The sequence below is a fragment of the Anas acuta genome, chromosome 17 (assembly GCF_963932015.1).
Source record: "Anas acuta chromosome 17, bAnaAcu1.1, whole genome shotgun sequence".
Classification (NCBI taxonomy): Eukaryota; Metazoa; Chordata; class Aves; order Anseriformes; family Anatidae; genus Anas; species Anas acuta.
In genome coordinates this window covers 8738979-8755579 of record NC_088995.1, presented here as the reverse complement: position 1 = coordinate 8755579, position 16601 = coordinate 8738979, and the positions used below count along the sequence as shown (strand labels likewise).

The 16601-nt window shown below is 51.3% G+C and overlaps 1 protein-coding gene across 8 annotated transcripts in view; it reads right to left on the bottom strand.

Annotated features, from left to right (window-relative positions):
• GGT1 (gamma-glutamyltransferase 1) overlaps positions 1–16601 on the bottom strand; it is a 61003-nt gene that overhangs the window by 24245 nt on the left and 20157 nt on the right. The window contains exon 1 of one of the 8 annotated variants that reach the window (XM_068701328.1): positions 9066–9219. The exons of 3 other annotated variants lie outside the window; for them this stretch is intronic. In XM_068701328.1, the coding sequence (XP_068557429.1) occupies positions 9066–9106 (41 nt within the window). In that variant the 5' untranslated portion in view covers positions 9107–9219. 4 more of the 8 variants (XM_068701331.1, XM_068701334.1, XM_068701332.1 and 1 more) reach the window with 4 other exon arrangements.

Sequence of the window (16601 nt, the reverse complement as noted above, 5' to 3'; positions counted from 1 at the left end):
ATCATTAGACTCCTAGCTCCTTCCTCTGATCTCAGTCTGTGTCAGAAAAAAACAATTCCTTTTGAAAACATCAGTTCAGGTACCACTGACCCTGCCAAGCCACTGCGTTAAGCAGCTCTCCTAACATGTTATCAGCAGCTGTTCAAATTGCCTGGACAGACACCTTGATGCCCATGACCTGATCTTTCTTAATATGGGGGTGAGTTGAGAGAGCTCAAATTCAACGTGGTAGATCAAGACCTGGCAATCCCTGGAGAAGGGAAACAATTCCTCAAAACGTGAGCCTGAAGGCTAATAAAACACATACACGTTAATAAAGAATGATTAAAGAGCCAGAAAGACATGTGATAAAGGGAAAGAAATGACCGCTCTATTTCATGCACCAATCCAACCAAAATATGGAGATGATACAATAAAATTATGCTATTTACTCACTACTTTGAAGGCTCTCTTCTCCCTGGGGGCAGTTCGCCTTCTGATAGCAGCACCAAAAGATGTTTCTTGCCCCTTATTCCTCAAGGATTCCCAGAAACAAGGATTTCAAAAGCAGCGTCGGTCACACAACAGAGTGGCAGCAAGACTTTATATATGGGAGTGGTCAGAAAGGGAGGGTGATGTAATGAAGTTGTATCTTTGAGCAGTAAAGTCATTGCCACCCTTCCCCCTCCCCGTCCCTGAAGAATTGCTGGCTCACACGGCAAGCTGAGGACAGTGGTCAGCCACTTTCCGTGCCATGCTTTCTCACGGTAAAGGGAACAGCATACAGGGTGGGGAGCAAGGAAGGATCAGACTTGAACGAGGACAATAGTTTGATGTTGGGTAGTCCCAGGAGTGAATCTGTACTGGCAGCGTCATTCCTTTTCTTCATACATCAAACAATTCGCTGCCCGTTGCTGGCCTTTCCCATGGCACAATACCCGGTAGCAAGGGCAGCAAATGGCAGCGAATTGTTTGTGTGTTGTGTTAGAGCACCATTGCCACCACAGCCACCTCGTTGGGGAAAGCCCCACTCCTGCACTCTCCACCACGAACTGATGCTGGAGCACTGTCCCACCACATGGCCAGAGAGGCAGGGAGCCATGTGGGGATGAAGGCACATGCATCCCATAAACGGCACTGTCCTGGCCACCAACCTGGGAAGCTCTTGAGAGGTACATCCTGCCCTTCTCCATCAGAGGAAGTCTTGTAGCCTGTGAACGGAGAGGAAATCTCTCAAGGACGTACCATTGCTCTCCAAAGGGAAAATCATTCATATTCAACTTCCTTCATTAGTCTTGTTCCTCTTTCACTGAAGGGCTTGTTTGACTATGAGAGGCCATGTCATGCACGAGGACAGGGTTTGACCAGCTGCGAGTTTATAAATGATTAGTTGAGTATTTCTGGTGTAGCTGTATAACAGGACGCCACATCTAACAGATGATGTGAGCGTCTTCTTGGCTGAAACAACTGGAAAATGCAGGAGCCTCTCCAGGCTGTCAGAGGGAAAGCCAGAGTTACTGTCTCCTGCCAGCAACAACACCAGGATCTGCAGGTTCATGCAACAGCAGCCAAGAAATGCCCAGCTCATGCCATTGAAATCCCGCACCAACAGGAACCTCCATGGCGAGTCCTCAGGTTTGGGTGGGGAAGGAAGATGCAGGAATGACTCTTGCAAGCAGAGCCGCTTGTGCAATGCATGGGGAACTGGACTGGAGAATGACCTTACTTTTTCCCCTTCCTGGGTTATTTTTCAGTCAGAGATCTTCTCTGACCTGTTCGTGTAACACTGTGCCAGCATAAGGAAGGGAACTATTTAAAACACTTTAAGGAGCGTTTCCACATGCCAAATCATGGTCCAAATCTCATTGACCTTACAGATTTGTGACTTGTTAGTGCCGTGGGAACCAAAACAGGTACATATCTGAGTTAGATCCTCTTCTAACTGCTAGGAAGGCTGCATAATGTATTTTTTGCAGATCTAGGACAGACTTTCTCTTACATACGCAAGACCGTGAATTACAGAAACATGATTCTCAATAAACCACTCCCTCTTGTCCTGTTGCTTTGGAGGGCCCCTGGCTTTGGAGCTGCTGGGATCAAACCAGAAACAACAAACACTGAATTATTCAGATAGCCTTGTCCAAAGAAGAAAGTTGCACCCCTTGCAGGCATGCTTCAGCACAACCCCATTTATTCCAGTGAAAACTCTTCACTTGCTCAAGGTGCATGTCTGCCACGGGACAGCTTGGAGGCAGGTTAAACACACTAGGTGGATGGCAAAGCAAGCTCTAAAGAAATTTTAAGCACAAAGAAGAAGAACGGAGACATATTGGCCTCTTCCCCTGTTTCTCAACTGATACTCTGTGGTGGTTTTACTGTGCTGGGCAGCTAAACCCCTGAGAGAAAGAAGCTGCAAGGTCCCTGACTTTTGGTGAATTCATTACAACCTCATTTGGGGTCCCTCAGCTTGAAGTGAGCAAGCCCCACACCTAGGCAGAGATGAGGACAGCCATGGTGCGCAGTCCTGCCTTCCACGGCACAGTGCTTCCCCAGATCCCTGACTGTCATCCTAGATGGGAAAGGAAAAGGGGCCAGAGGAGACAAACAGTCCTGGGCAGTGAGTGGGCAGAGGAACGGGAGCCAGGGGAGTCCCTGTAAAGCTGCTTACCAAAGAACACCCTCTGGTTCTTGTCACCCCTACAGGATGATTCCCAGACTCCACAACCTGTCCAGACTGCCAGATTCTTATCATCGTCATTACAAAAATTTGTACCGCTTAACAGCATTTTTAAGCTACTGCCAGGGCACGTTACATGCTAACATGAGAAAAGCATTCAGACCCCCACTTTAGAGACAGGATCAGAGACAGCTTGCCCAGGCTTCAGAGCAGATCGGTCTGGGCTGAAACTAGGAATCTTCCCCCCAGATTCCCTTAAGCACGCTGCTAGACATCACTTCTTTTCTCTGCCAGGCATCCAATATAGATATTAAATCCAGACGCAGTTGGAAGTGACAAGTGCAGAGGCTGACAGCGATCTAACAGCGCAGTGCCTGCAGCTACGTGGGTTGTTGTTTTCGCTGTTTCTCATGGTTTTGGTTTCTGCCCGTACTGTAAACAGGAAACGAATAAAGCGTGCAGGTAGCTCCTTCTCCTTGCAGAAAATGACGACAGATTAGATTGCAGTGCAGGTGCCGGGGAGAAGTTCAAGGTGTTTGCTACTTAATGGAAAACTTGCAGACTACTATAGAAAGTTGTTGGGTGATTAATTGCTGTTAAAGTCTAACCAAAGCAAGAGGGCCCTAAAACCAGAGGAATGAGGACTTTTCCCAGAAACAGCCAAGGTCTACCACACAAATCCCTTTTCCATTCTGCCTAAGAACCAGGGGGACTCAGCTGTGAGGCTCACATGTTATTCTTGGACGTGAAATTATGCTGCCCTGAGGCTCAGCCCCGTGACGTGTGTGCAGCCTGCCCAAGCTTGGTGCCCAGCCGTGTATCCCAGGAAGCCTCACAACTTCCCGTCCTTTTCTCAGCAGCTTCTGCTGCAGGATCAGCCCTGCTGCTCTCAGAGCAACAGCTGGAACCCCTCAGCATAAAACTCAGCACATCCTGGTATGCCAGAATCAAGCTTGGGTTACCTTTGTATGGCACGCCTGCAACCCAACTACTCAGTAGCTCCTGCCCCATAGCTGGGGTGGGGTTGAAACATCTCACAGCAGGATGGTGCAAAGCAGCAGAAGCCAGAAGAGGTGCAGCCATCCTAGCCCCAGTTCTGCTATCCCCACTCATCTGCCTCCAGCCCTGCTGTGGGGCTGCTCAGCTGACACGGCGCTGGGACCTGGCCCTCCTCTGAGGGTGCTGCAGGAGCCAAGAGCCGCTAACGGCTCCTCAGGTGTTACATTGGAAGAGTTTTCGCTGAGTCCCTGAGAAGGCTTCAGATACAGTGCTAAGTTGCACTGAATGCGTAGGGGCAACTTTCTGGTCCCCAGAGGTGCAGCCCATCTGTGGGCTGAGCGCCCAGAAATGAGTTAGGTAGGGCTGGGGAGCTCAGGTTCACACCAGGACCCTTTTCCCTGCTCCAGACAGGCAAGGAGGCTGCCTGGCAGCAGTAGAGGCGATGCATACAGCACTGCACGGGAAGGACACACATCATGCCAGACAGCCCATGCTGACTTACATCTGTTTTACTCTGACAACTCAGCACCTCCCACTCTCTATTTGCTTCTGAGAATGACAGTCTCTGGGAAACAAATGGATTTTCCCTTGTAAAGGAAAGCTCTGAGCACCCCTCTCGGCATACCTTGAGGCTCACAGTTGGTCCAGTTAAGGCCTAGGCAATACAGTTCACTTGTGTGGCCATTTGCAACCCAACTGCTTTGACCTTGAGAGGGACACAGGGCAGATGTAGTCTTGGAGAAAACATCCCTGAGCCATAGCCCATACATAGGATGGACACTTCCATATAACGGGCAGGCTCCTGTCCCAGCCTGTGCTTCAGCAAAGCATTTGGTTATGTTCAGCTTCCACCAGCCCAAGGGAAATCACTGGCTGATTCCCTGCTTGCCCGGGATGGTGGTCACAAGGTTCATGTAGAAAAGGAGGAGAAAGTATGAGAAGCTCCTTTCCCCATTACTTTCTTGCAATTACAAGGCAGAGGCAAATAATCTCCTCTTGAAGGAGAAGCAGGAACCTGAAATCACATCAGGAATCCACAGAGATGGGAGCCTGCCTTGAAGGGCTTCTGTATCTGTCTGAGTGCAGAAACCTGGCAGATGAGATGCTCACAGCATCCCCTCCTCTGTGGAATGGATAACTGCTCAAACACCGATACATCTCCTGTCCTGAGAGAGGCAACTTGCTTCGGGAGAACCAGGCTTACATCTCAAATACAATTCCCAAAGCCCTGCACGGGAGAAAAGAGTCTGGTTAATCTGTACCCCCCCCCCCCCCCCCCCCCCCCTTTTCTTTAGGCTTGTTTATTTTAACATGGCAAAGGGCACCAGAGTTGGTCACTGCTTTTGAACTACCAAAATCACAAGCTTCTGCCTCAATCTGCCTTAGACATGTGGTAGCAGCCAGGCTGGCTGCAGGCAGAGGCTGTCCCAGCACAGCTCTGGTGCAGTTCTTCGTGCCCTGGGTTGCCACTGAGCCTGCAGGTGAGCTCGGCCCCATCGGCTCTCCAGCTCCACCCCACGTGGCTGGGTTGGTTTGGGTTCACCCCGCGGCCTCTATGTGTCGGAGGCAGGTGCTGGATGTTTTCCCATCTGCTGAGCCCACACACCTGCTGCCATTTCCATTGCCAGGAGAAATCGCAGATCCCTTCATCACATCACAACCTGATATCTGCGGAAGGCTTTGTTTATTTTCCCGGCGTGCCAGGGCTGCAATTAGCCTGCAGAGCACGCCAGTGGCACCTACATGGCAGAGTACCAAGGGATACGAGGGAGCAAGCTGCTCCTTATCAACCTGGGGGCCCTGACCTCTGCTCCAAGGCAAGGAGAAATTGCAACGGGTCGGAAAACACACATAGCTTTGCATTCCTGAAGATGAAGGTGTCTCCACAGGTCAGGACAAAGGGTAGCACGAGCAGACACACCCTGAACTCTGAGAACCCCAGCAGCCAGTGACATTTGGCACAAATGGAGACCCCCAGGGGAGTGAGCAGCCTCCCTAGAAGAGTCCATCGCCACCCCCTGTGGCACAGGCACAGCCTGAGGCTTCCCTCAAGCTGCAGCAATATCCCCACTCTCCTCCACCCCGCAGATGCTGGGAGCAAATCCCCAGCTCTGACCCTCTTAATCCTAGGAAGATGGCATAAACATTTCCTGAATGCTGTTGTGCCTCAGTTTCCCCCTCCACACCTGCACGGTGGCCTCACAGTGCCAGAGCAGAGGGACGACCTGCAGGGAGGTCAGCCCCGCTGCATAACGGGGAGCTTGGGGGAAAAGTCCCCCAGGGCTGCTCCCTTTTGAGAGCTCCCATGGCCAGAAATAAACTTTGACCTCTGGCAGGGCAGCCCTGTGCAGAGACAAGAGACTGGATGAAAGAATTTTTTTTTTTTTTTTTTTTTTGGGAGGGGAGCAGGAAGGAGCAAGGAAGAGAGGCAGAGTCCAAAGGTTCAGGACTTGGCCCTGCTGTTCAGATCTGAGGCTCCCAGAAATGCTGACTGCTCTTGAAAGGGCTTCCTGCCTCCCCCTTGCCTTGCAGGCCTGCAGCACACAGATCCCACCAGCCTCGAGCTAATTTGGGCTTGCTGGGGAGAGCACGGAAACACAATGGGGAGAGGAGCGAAAAGCAACGGGGAGGATGACACTCAGGAGACTCATCCTTATCAAGGAACAAAATTATATCAAAGGGAGCCGCAGAGACAGGGAAGAGCCTTTTGTAAAACCCTCAAATGAGTCAAATCCTGCTTACACATTGATCCCCTGGGAGCCCTATCACGAAGAGTGCCCCAAAAGAAGCTCCTGTGCCAGGGCAGGCCACTTGCTGGATGCGCTGCCTGTGCATCAGTAACGCACCCTCTGCACAGTCATCGTTTCCCCTGTGTGCGTGCTTCTTAATTACAGTTTTTGTTTGCAGAGCGTCTCTTATAGAAAGGACAAAACGCATTACTCTCAGATTATTAAAATCACACTCAGAGTTTCCCAACTGCTAATTACACCCGGGCAGCAGCATCGCTGTAATTAAAGCTGGGACAGCACGTTCGGGGAGCCGAGAGCTCGGCTGTCCCCTTCCCCGCACCACTCCAACCAGACTGGGCTGGCCACAGCCAGGCTCAGCCACGCCACGGGCTCAGCCTGCCCAGGCTACGACCCCTCCCATGACACACAGGCACTGCCGTTGCTGCACCCCAAAGGGAGAGGATGCACACACACAAGGCCGGGCACCTCCTCAGCAGCAGGCTGCGGGTGCCCCCACACCAAGTCTGCCCAGGTTACAGCCCAGCACCCGCACTGAGCCTGCTGCATGGGCGGGGGGGGTGAAGGGAAAGGCCAAATCACAGGATTACAGTGTTTGGGGGAAGAAAAGAGGGCTTAGTCTTGTTTCTACTGCTGAATGTTTGCAATAAATCACACCGCCCATCTGAGCCTCCCTTCCCTTGCGTGTAAAACAGGGACTGGAGGTTTCCCTGTTAGTCAAGGGGCTCTGGGGGCAAACTGCAGGGATGTGCTCCTGCTGGCTCCCCCCTCACACAAGCACGTGCTTTAAAGCCTGTAGTGCACTGACAGGCTGGGGGTGAGGTGCACAGGGGAAGATGGGAATCCCTAGGGAGAGACCATGAGGCCTGAAGAGCTGAGACAGCAGCTCAGAAGCCTACAAACCTGTGAAGTCAGGAGCTTGCTGGAGAACCAACCCTGCCTCTGCACTGCTTGGTCCTGGGAGAAGAGCAACTGCAGGTGTGTGAGCAGCCCGGCCAGCATCACCCACAGCAAAACACCTGCCCTGAGCTCAGACACCTCAGAAATAGAGCGCTCCAGAGCACAGCTGGGACCAATTAAGCTTCAGGCAACTGGGGGCTTGACAGCAGCACTGGCCTCCCTCTACCTTGCTTTGGAGGAGAAATCCCACCTCCGGGAAGATGGAGCACTGATTAGAGAAAGCAGATAAACACTGTATCTGTTGCAGGATGGGTTTCCTTCCCACTGAAATCCCCAGAGTTGCAGTGCTCAGCAGGATGCAAGCACATTCTTAAATGACTTCCTGGAGCTCTGGTTTCAAAGACCAGCCCCTTCAAAAGCAATAACATTCCAAGATCAATAGCAGCCCCAGGAGAGCTCCGAGCACGAGCACGCCAGCTCCAAAACCACTGAGCTATCACTACAGCCAGTTATGCTATCAGATGCTATGGCACAAGTCTACCTTTTCATATTTAAAAAGGCTACTGAGACTTCCTAAGCAATGGAGCTTAAGCAGCAAGAAAAAAAAAAAAAAAAAAAAGGAGGAAAATTTACATTTCCTGCAAACTTGCAGTGCTTCACAGAGAGCAAAGCAGCAGATGCAGTTCATAAGCAAAGAGGAGCAGGGCTCACGGACCCCTGGATGTGATCCAGAGAGCAAGGAAACATTCGTCTGTTCCTTGAACAGTTTTATTCCTGACTCCCTGAAGTTGATAGTAAGAGGTGCAGGGAAGCAGAGATCAAATAATCTTTTTTTCATCCAACACAAATTACACATGAAGAATGAATAATCAAATCTTCACATGGAAAAAGCTTAGAGTGGGGTGCCCTATGGATGCTAGAGGCATCCAAATGTATTTAATTGTGGCCCAGTACTGAAATGGCACAGGATAATGTACGGAGCTAGCAAAGGACACCAGGAAATTTTTGAGGAGCTTGTGGAAAACTTGAAAATGTCTGTGAAACAGTGTAAATAAGGGCAGACAACATTCAGCAGAGAAATGTGTAATAATGCCTGGCTGTGATAAACCAATATGAAGGATAGGTGTGTATTGATGGATTTGAGCTAACAGCTCTTTTCACCACCACTAAATCCCTAATACAGATTTGTAGAAAAAATGCAGCAAGAAGAAAGCAAGATTTTGTTAGCTCCTTATTCACCCCCTCTCATTTAGAGCTTATAAATGAAAGTGGGTCTGTAAGAAGGAATAGTATTTCTTTAAAAAGAATAAAGAGGACAGAGTCGGAGTTAAGAATCAAAGCTGGCAAGCCAAGCAACAGCTATAGAAACTGTTTGGAAAATAACTCACCTAAGAAACTGCATAACAAAAAGATTATGCCCGACAACCTATACTTAGATGTAAAAACAAGTGCTCTGTGATCTAGGGCATTCGCTTAAGTAAAGCTAACTGTAGCTCCCCTTGGAACAGCATTGAAATCTATCCAAAGAGGAGAATTCCAATTCTGACAGAGGTCTGTATTTTCGTCCATTAAAACACATGTGCCACGTCAGAGCACGGGAATGCAGCGCCTGGAAAGCAAAGGGAGGATCCCCGAAAGCTTCAAGCTTTCCTCGCCCTACCTGGAGCCCCTATCGCCCAGCCTCGTCTCACCTCCAGCCTCCAAAGAGAGTCACTGCTCCCCGCTGCATCCACCCTACAGACACCTGCGCGCTGCGATCCTACCTGGAGCCAAGTGGGATTTTCCAAGCAGGCGGTGCCGGCATCTCGGGGGCCTCCCAGCGCCCCCCCAGGGCTTGGAGCCTGGCCCAGGGGAGAGGAAAGCCTCTCCTGCAGGGAGCCGGGCTGTCCCCCTGCGGGGGAGAGGCTGGGGCAGTCCCAGTTCTTGTGCCGGGCACTAGATGGCACAGATGGGAGGGAATTTCAAGGTAGCCAGCCTGAGGCCAGATCCGTGGCTTTCCACACACGGGGGCCTTCTGGTTGTCCAAAGGAGGCGGCTGCCACGGGGACTGGGGGCAGTGGCACCCCCCAGGGCATCCCCACTGCAGGCACTGCCCTGCTGCGTCCCCTCAGCATCCCATCGCGTCCAGCCAAAGGGGCGGCCGTGCTGTGCCCAAACTGGAGGGTCCTGCAAGGGCTGGGACCTGCGGCTGTGCTCCCGCACATCATTACAGGCTCCCTGCCTCGGGCACACAAATGTCTCGTTGATGGAGCAGCCCTGTATTTGGCTGGAACTGCATGAAAAAGAGGGGGGAAAGTGTCCCTGGGGATCGGCTGACCTCTCTCACTGTCAGACTGCTCCTTGGGCACCAGCCTGCGGGATGACAACCACGACACGGCACCAGGGAGCGCAGGGAGGGATGTCAGGGGCCGGGAGCCCCATCAGCAGTCCCTCTGGGTGCAAGGCCGGCACCCCAGTGCCCTCCTTCACCCTCTGCAAAGGAGGGAGGCACTCGGTCACCGCTCTCACATGCGTGTTTCACAGGGTAGCTCCTCCAAAGCAGCTCACTCTTTTCCCTCTGGTATCCATCCCTTTTGGCACTGCTGCCTGTGATCACCGAAGCAGGACCTTTGTCCAGGAGCCTTCCCAACCGTACCTACCTCAATTCCTTTAAGGCGTGGATGAAATTCCTTACAAGTGAACTGTGTGGCCCGACGCGCTGAGGCAAACGTGGGCTAAGCCACACCAAAGTGCTGCGATAAGCACAGGAAAGGCCAAAGCATTTTTTACGGTGAGAAAACAAGGAGGGGAAGGTGGAAGGTTGTGTGCTGGCCTCTGCTGTTCTGACAACAGAAATTCACTTCACTTCAAAGGTTAACACAGTTAGTGCATCTGGTGAAGATCATGGGCTCTGACAGCCTGTCTGGAGAGGCTCCATCTGTAGGGAAAGCCTCTGCAAGGATGGCACTGAGGGAGCAGCAAGCTTCGTGCACGAGGCAGAAGTGGCACAGGCGGGCGTTATCTGAACCAAACCTGAAGCTGGCAAAGCCTGAGAGAGCCCCTGTGCTAAGCAGCCTGCTGGTGCCAGGTATTACTGACACAGATTAGATTCCTGGGAAAAGCCTGTTTGCTGCAGGGAGCAGTGCTGGACAGGCAGTGCAGCAGCCTCCTGGCGAAGGTCGAGGTGAGCAGCATGAGCCTTTCCTCTCGGTGTGCTCATGGCACTGCCCTGCAGATTGAAGCACATCTAGGGATCACTGCATTTCAGACCCCACAGGGTGAACCCCTCAGAGCCTCTTAGGTGGGAAACAAAACACGACTCAGATGCCAGCAGCAGCAGATTCAAATTCACTGGTGGTACAAACAGGGCAAGAGATCAGTTCAGCTCAGTGGCTCCTCACAAGCTGGAGGAAGACCCAAGCTAGCTCCAGGCAGCACCGGACCAGCACCAGAGAGGCTGGCTGAGAGGTACGGAGCAAACCCTTCAACACCACACCTCCACCAGCAGCCTTGGGCACCTGCTTCTGGTCACCCACCTAAGCCTGAACACTGGGGCATCAGCACCTGGCTCTGAAAGCTTCCTGGGCAGAGGAAGAAATGCTCCAAGAGAAGGCATTTATGCTGTGTTTTCCACTCTGAGTCCTGCTTCTTGTACTCCCCTACTACTCTTTAAGTACAGAGGTTATTATTATTTTTTTTAACCTGAGATGTCTTTTTGCATCAGGATATAGATGGAGGAAAAACTAGTTAATCTGGGAAGAAATAGGAACAGCCGGTCACTTTTCCAGGCATGCCACAATCTGCAAACAAGTTTTTAAAGACAACCTTACACAGGAGAGAAAGCTCACAGGTGCTTGCCTTGGTGCCAAGTGCTGCTCAGCCTCCTGTTCCTTCCCACAGGTGGTTCCCGTGTGGCAGCAGCTGAGATCCAGCTCTGTGCTGTGAGGACACGTGGCTGCTGGCACTGTTACACACTGCCTCTCATCATACGCACCCAACGGCCACGCACCCTGCTCCTGTCCCGCAGGACTGTGGTCCCCAGCCCTGCCCTTGGGTGGGCTTGGAGATATTGTGGGTTTGTACCAGAGACCCCACAGAGAGGAATTTCCTCCTCAGGGCCTTCCCCTGCTCCCACTGAGGGCAGAGGGGATTTTGCCTCAATAGAAGCAAGCACAAAAGCGAGGTGTCTGCTCTCTCAGCCCATTCGGTGCTTGCTCCCACCGAGTCTCTGATTTTCACCCTCTAATCCAAGGCACTGAGCTCAGCCAAAGCCTGGGGATTGTTTCACACACACAACACTCACAGGCGAGCTTGAACTTCCAACCCTGTTGCTCTAACAGGGACTCTGTGGATCAGATCTTTCTCCAAATTGCAGAGGTTGCTGGAGAATCTGAAAGGAGAATCAGAGGAATCGCTCTGCTGAGCAGGAGGACATCTTATGTGCTGTTCTCATGGCTGGACTCGCTTCACTCTGCCACAGCCAGTGACACATTGAGAGCTCCGAGCATCCCACAAAGCCGCCTCTCAGGCCAGCTGCTGCCTTCTCACATGCTGTGCCAGAGTGGATCAGACCTCCACAGCCTGGCTGTCTGGCCACAACCGTGGCTTCCAGCACCAGGGGTCCACACGCTCCCCTGGAGACCTGTGGTTGTTCTCAGCGGTTTAGCACTGCACTAAGATGCTTAGAGCCAATATAATCTGCTCACTTAGCAGTTTCAAATGCCAAAAGAAGATTAACAGCACCAGGTGCTGCCTTCAGCCTCTCCTGTAGGGGTTTAAGATGGTTTAGCTCTGTTATGGAACTGTAACTCCAGCCCACAGCCTGAAATCGCAGAGGTCCCTTTTAAGCCAGGTTTTTAAAAACCTCTTCAGAAATATCTTCATGAGACACATAAAAAAAAGGGTCCCAGTGGAATGTGTTCTGCCGCTGGAAATGTGAGAGCTCCATGGCTATGGCACGATTTAAGTCTATGCAGGGCTCTCATCTGCTGATTCTCCTGTCTTAGATCAGGAGAGCATTGCTCCTTCAATGGTTTCATGTATAGTAATGCCTGGAGAGGTCCAAAGGCTTTCCCCTACACCTTCCATCAGCCTTGCAAAAGCATCAGCAAGCGAGGAGCTGCCGCTGTGCCCCAAAGGCAGGTGGCTGAGCAAGGCAGCCCCCTGGGACCCCTGTCTACCCCTGGAGGTGCCAGCTCCCAGCATTTGCCTTGTTAGCTGCATTTGCTCTGCATGTTTTGACTTTACTGCCCCACTTTACAGGCTGATCAAAAGCACAAGGGCCTTGTGCTGTTGCCTCCAAAAGCCTCCTGCTGATGCCAGTGACGCCCCCTTCCCTTTCTGTGGTGCTTCCTGTGGGTCTTGCAGATCCTCTAGGGGAAAGCAGAGAGCTGTTGTCCTGGTTTCAGTTAGCACAGAATTAATTTTCTTCCTAGTAGCTGGTGGAATGCTGTGTTTTGGCTTAGGATGAGAAGAGTGCTGATAACACCCCGATGCTTTAATTGTTGCAGAGCAGTGCTTATACTAAGCCAAGGACATCTCAGCCTTTTGCTCTGTCCTGCCAACGGGCAGGCTGGGGGTGCAGTAAGAGCTGGGAGGGGACAGACCCAGGACAGGTGACACAAACTAGCCAAAGGGGTATTCCATACCATCTGACGTCATGCTAAACAATATATAGGGGTGGCTAGCCGGGGGGAGGGCGCCGGACTGCTCGGGGTTAGGCTGGGCATCGGTCAGCGGGTGGTGAGCAATTGCATTGTGCATCACTTGTTTGTACATACTATTATTACTTTCGTATTATCACCATTGTATCATTATTGTTATTATTGTTATTATTATTTTGTTATTATTATTTTCCTGTCTTATTAAACTGTCTTTATCTCAACTCACGGGCTTCACTTTCCATTTCTCTCCCCCGTCCCAGAGAGGGAGGGGGGAGGGTGAGCGAACGGCTGCGTGGTGTTTAGCTGCCGGCCGGGTCAAACCACGACAGTCCTTTTTGGCGCCCAACGTGGGGCACGAAAGGTTGAGATAACGACAGATCTGATCAGAGTGTGTTAAACTAAAATTGGTGTAAGGATTAGACCTGCTTAATAGTCACTTGTCATGATGCTGATTGCTTTAATCTCAACTCTGCTGCGCCTGTTTTCCAAATTGAGTATTATAGTACATTATTTTCCGTATTTGCTCTCTGTCATGTTGTTTATCCTCTCCGGGCCCTGGTTTCAGATCATTATGGTACTGAGTGTTATAGCAATGGCTTATGAGACGATAAGATATCTGGTCATGACTCTAACTTGGTATTTATACTCAGTAACATCGTGGACTCTGTACTTTGGAAACAGTATCTTGGGAACTATTAGCAATTATACCTATTGTTTTTCTCCGTTAGAGAGTCAATCTGTGGAGGGGAAAGGGGAAGATATTTTTCCTTACTTGATTACTCTCCCTTTCTCCTTCACCACCCCTGTATCCTCCTGGGTCACTCTGCCTTCCTCCTTCACCACCCGCTGACCGTTACTGCACAGATGCATGCCTCAGACCTGGAGCACCAGAATACTGAAGGGGCCTCATAGGCCACAAAGAGAGCCCCAGCTGCAAGAAGCAAAAGGCTTAAGACCTAATTAATATTACATGGGATACGGCTACCATCTCTCCATCAAGTGGAGAGTCCCAGCAGCGCCTGTCTGCATGCAGTTACTCCTGCCAGCACTGATGCTGTGGGGACTGCCCAAGACCATAGCCCAACTGATGCTGCATTCAGCCTTCCTCTCCCTGCCTCCACGCACTCTGCGCTGTCATTAAGGGGGTTTCTTCCCTAAAGCTGTGCTGCTGTGGGAAGGCAGACCTCCAGGTCTGTGCTGCTTTGTTCAGTCAAGGGTTCACAAGTGGCTGGGTGATGAAGCTCCCCACGTATGTTTCCCCTGCCTGCAGACAGACTGGGACAAAGCAGCATGTGCATTTGTCCCCAGATAGGACAGAATTAACCCTGGAGCGTGGACTAGCTCTTTGCAGGTATTCACCCAGGACTATGGCTCCTTCTTCTTCCAGTTCTACTTCTCCCAGGCTTGGCTTTAAGGGATCTGCCAGCAAGCTCAGAGCCACCCCAAGAGAAATAGCAACTTGGGAGCTGTGACAAGCTGGTGTGCAGGCAAGCAAAAGCTGAAGTCATAAAGTGTGAGGCAGTAAATGCAGTGCCTGGCAGCTCAGCTTCACCACCGCCTTAATCCTCTTTCCTTTCTTAAATGCTAAATTAATCAATTACATTTCCAGCCCAGCAACAACAGTCAAAAATGTAGCCTTCATCATATACGAGGCAAACATAATTAGGATTGCCATTCAACTCCAGCTTGACCAGCATACCAATGAGAACAGCCTCAGCACGTGGGGGTGCTCAGTGCACGCGGCCGTGTGCGTGCCGGGGTCCTTGCAGGCAGGGGCACTTGGAATTGCAGTCACAGCGCTGGCCAAAGGGATTTCAAGGAAAAGGGCCGTGGAGTGAGCTCTGGCTGCAGCAATCCAGATCTGCAGTCTCTGCCGGGAGTGCCGTGGCTCCAAGCACTATCCGAAGGGGGCACATTATACAGTGCAAACTCAAGGCACCCCTCTGGGTGATCAGGGAGGAAGCCACAGCCTTTCCAGACACAGCCCGTGAGCCCAATCCCTTTGCCAAGAGCTGTGTATGCCACAGGCCCTACAGGGATGAGCTGAGACAAAAAGCGAGAGGCCTTGGCAGACTGGGGCCATGGTGCCAGCGTGAATTATTTCTGCAGTCAGAAGGGCTGAGCAAATACTATCCCCTCCCCGGTCTACCGATGTCACCGTCACTGAGGGCTAAGCTCACAGGGCAATGGCAAGAGCAAGCCAGGGGCGTTCAGTGAAAGCATCAGCTCAAGGCTCAAAGGCATTGAAAAAAGCAAAGTGAGCACGAGGAGACAGAGTAAAACCACAAGCCTCGCTGTGCTATCCAGTAGCTCCGGGGTGCATCTACATCCCCACAGCTCTTGTGCCAGCTCACTAGAGCCCACAGCAGGACTAGAGGAGGGGCAGGGAGCTGATCGAGCATGATCTAAGGTCTGAAATGGCTTCTGCATGCGGGATGGGTGAGCAGAGCAGGACTCTTCAGCCTGGGGAACGGAAACGTGGACATGACAGAGGTTTATCATTTGAGAGTGGCTTTGAGGAAATGAATAGAGAGTGACTGCCTGCCGTCTCTTCCATGATTTTAGCTACAAAGCATCAAATGAAAACAGCAAGCGACAGATTCAGGACAAAGTAAATATTTCTTCACACAACACTGCTGAGCAGTGGAACTCACTGCTGTGAGATGTTACGTGTGCACAAAGTTCACTCAGGACGAAAACAGTTTTAGGAGAAAAAAAGTATAGGATGATTAAAGAGAGAGATCCCTACCTCAGGAAATTCCTGAGCTACATATAGTTAGTGGTTAGAAGAATATTCAGGAGAACACCAGCCTGCAGCCCTCCTGTTCTTCTGCTTCTCCCTAGGCATGCTCTATTAGCCACTGCTAATACAGGATCCTCAGGGACAGAGACCTGTGCTCCGATCCAGGGCAGTCGCTCTTCTCTTTCTGGCACTGACCTGAGCTCTGCTTACTTGTCCTAAAGGCCAGGAGCTGGGAATGTTCCCATTGCTGGACACTGGGATGATGACAAGGAGATGTGCTTGCAGCACAGAATTTGAGTGAATAGAGAGAGGATCTGATTGCTTTCGATTTCCCCATTCTAGGTGTAAGAGAGACTTTTGGGGAAAACTAACCCAGCCACGCTGCGCCCAGCTAGCTGCACCTACCAATATACCTGTATTTGGGTTTGAACCAAGTTAATACCTTTGTGAGAGGTGCTGGTATATCCACTGGGACGAGGTGGAGCAATTCCAAGCCTCAAGCTCACAATTTGTGGTCTCTTAGCCTACAAAGAGCAGCCCGGCAGCCGTTCTCCCTCAGTAGAGCCAAGCCCAGCCTCGGTGTGTTTCTCATTAGCTCCTATTATTCCTGCTATTGTAGTGCTTCCAGTTTTAAAGCACATAGATGGGAGACAGCTGAACAGCTCCCACAGTTGTTTGTTTGCTAAGAGGATTTGATCTGTGGCAGGATATTTTCAAGTCACACACAGAGGAGAAGGTATCCTGGTAACAATACCATCCTCTGAGCCACCCGCTCGTGCCGGTTCCCCTGCCGCCTCGGAACAGCGCGCACAGCCTCATCCCCGCCCAAGTGTAAACTGCAGATTATGCTTCCTTCCCCTGACTGTCTGAGATAAGGCAGACAATAAGGTGAGACAATTCAGCAAAAAGCCGTT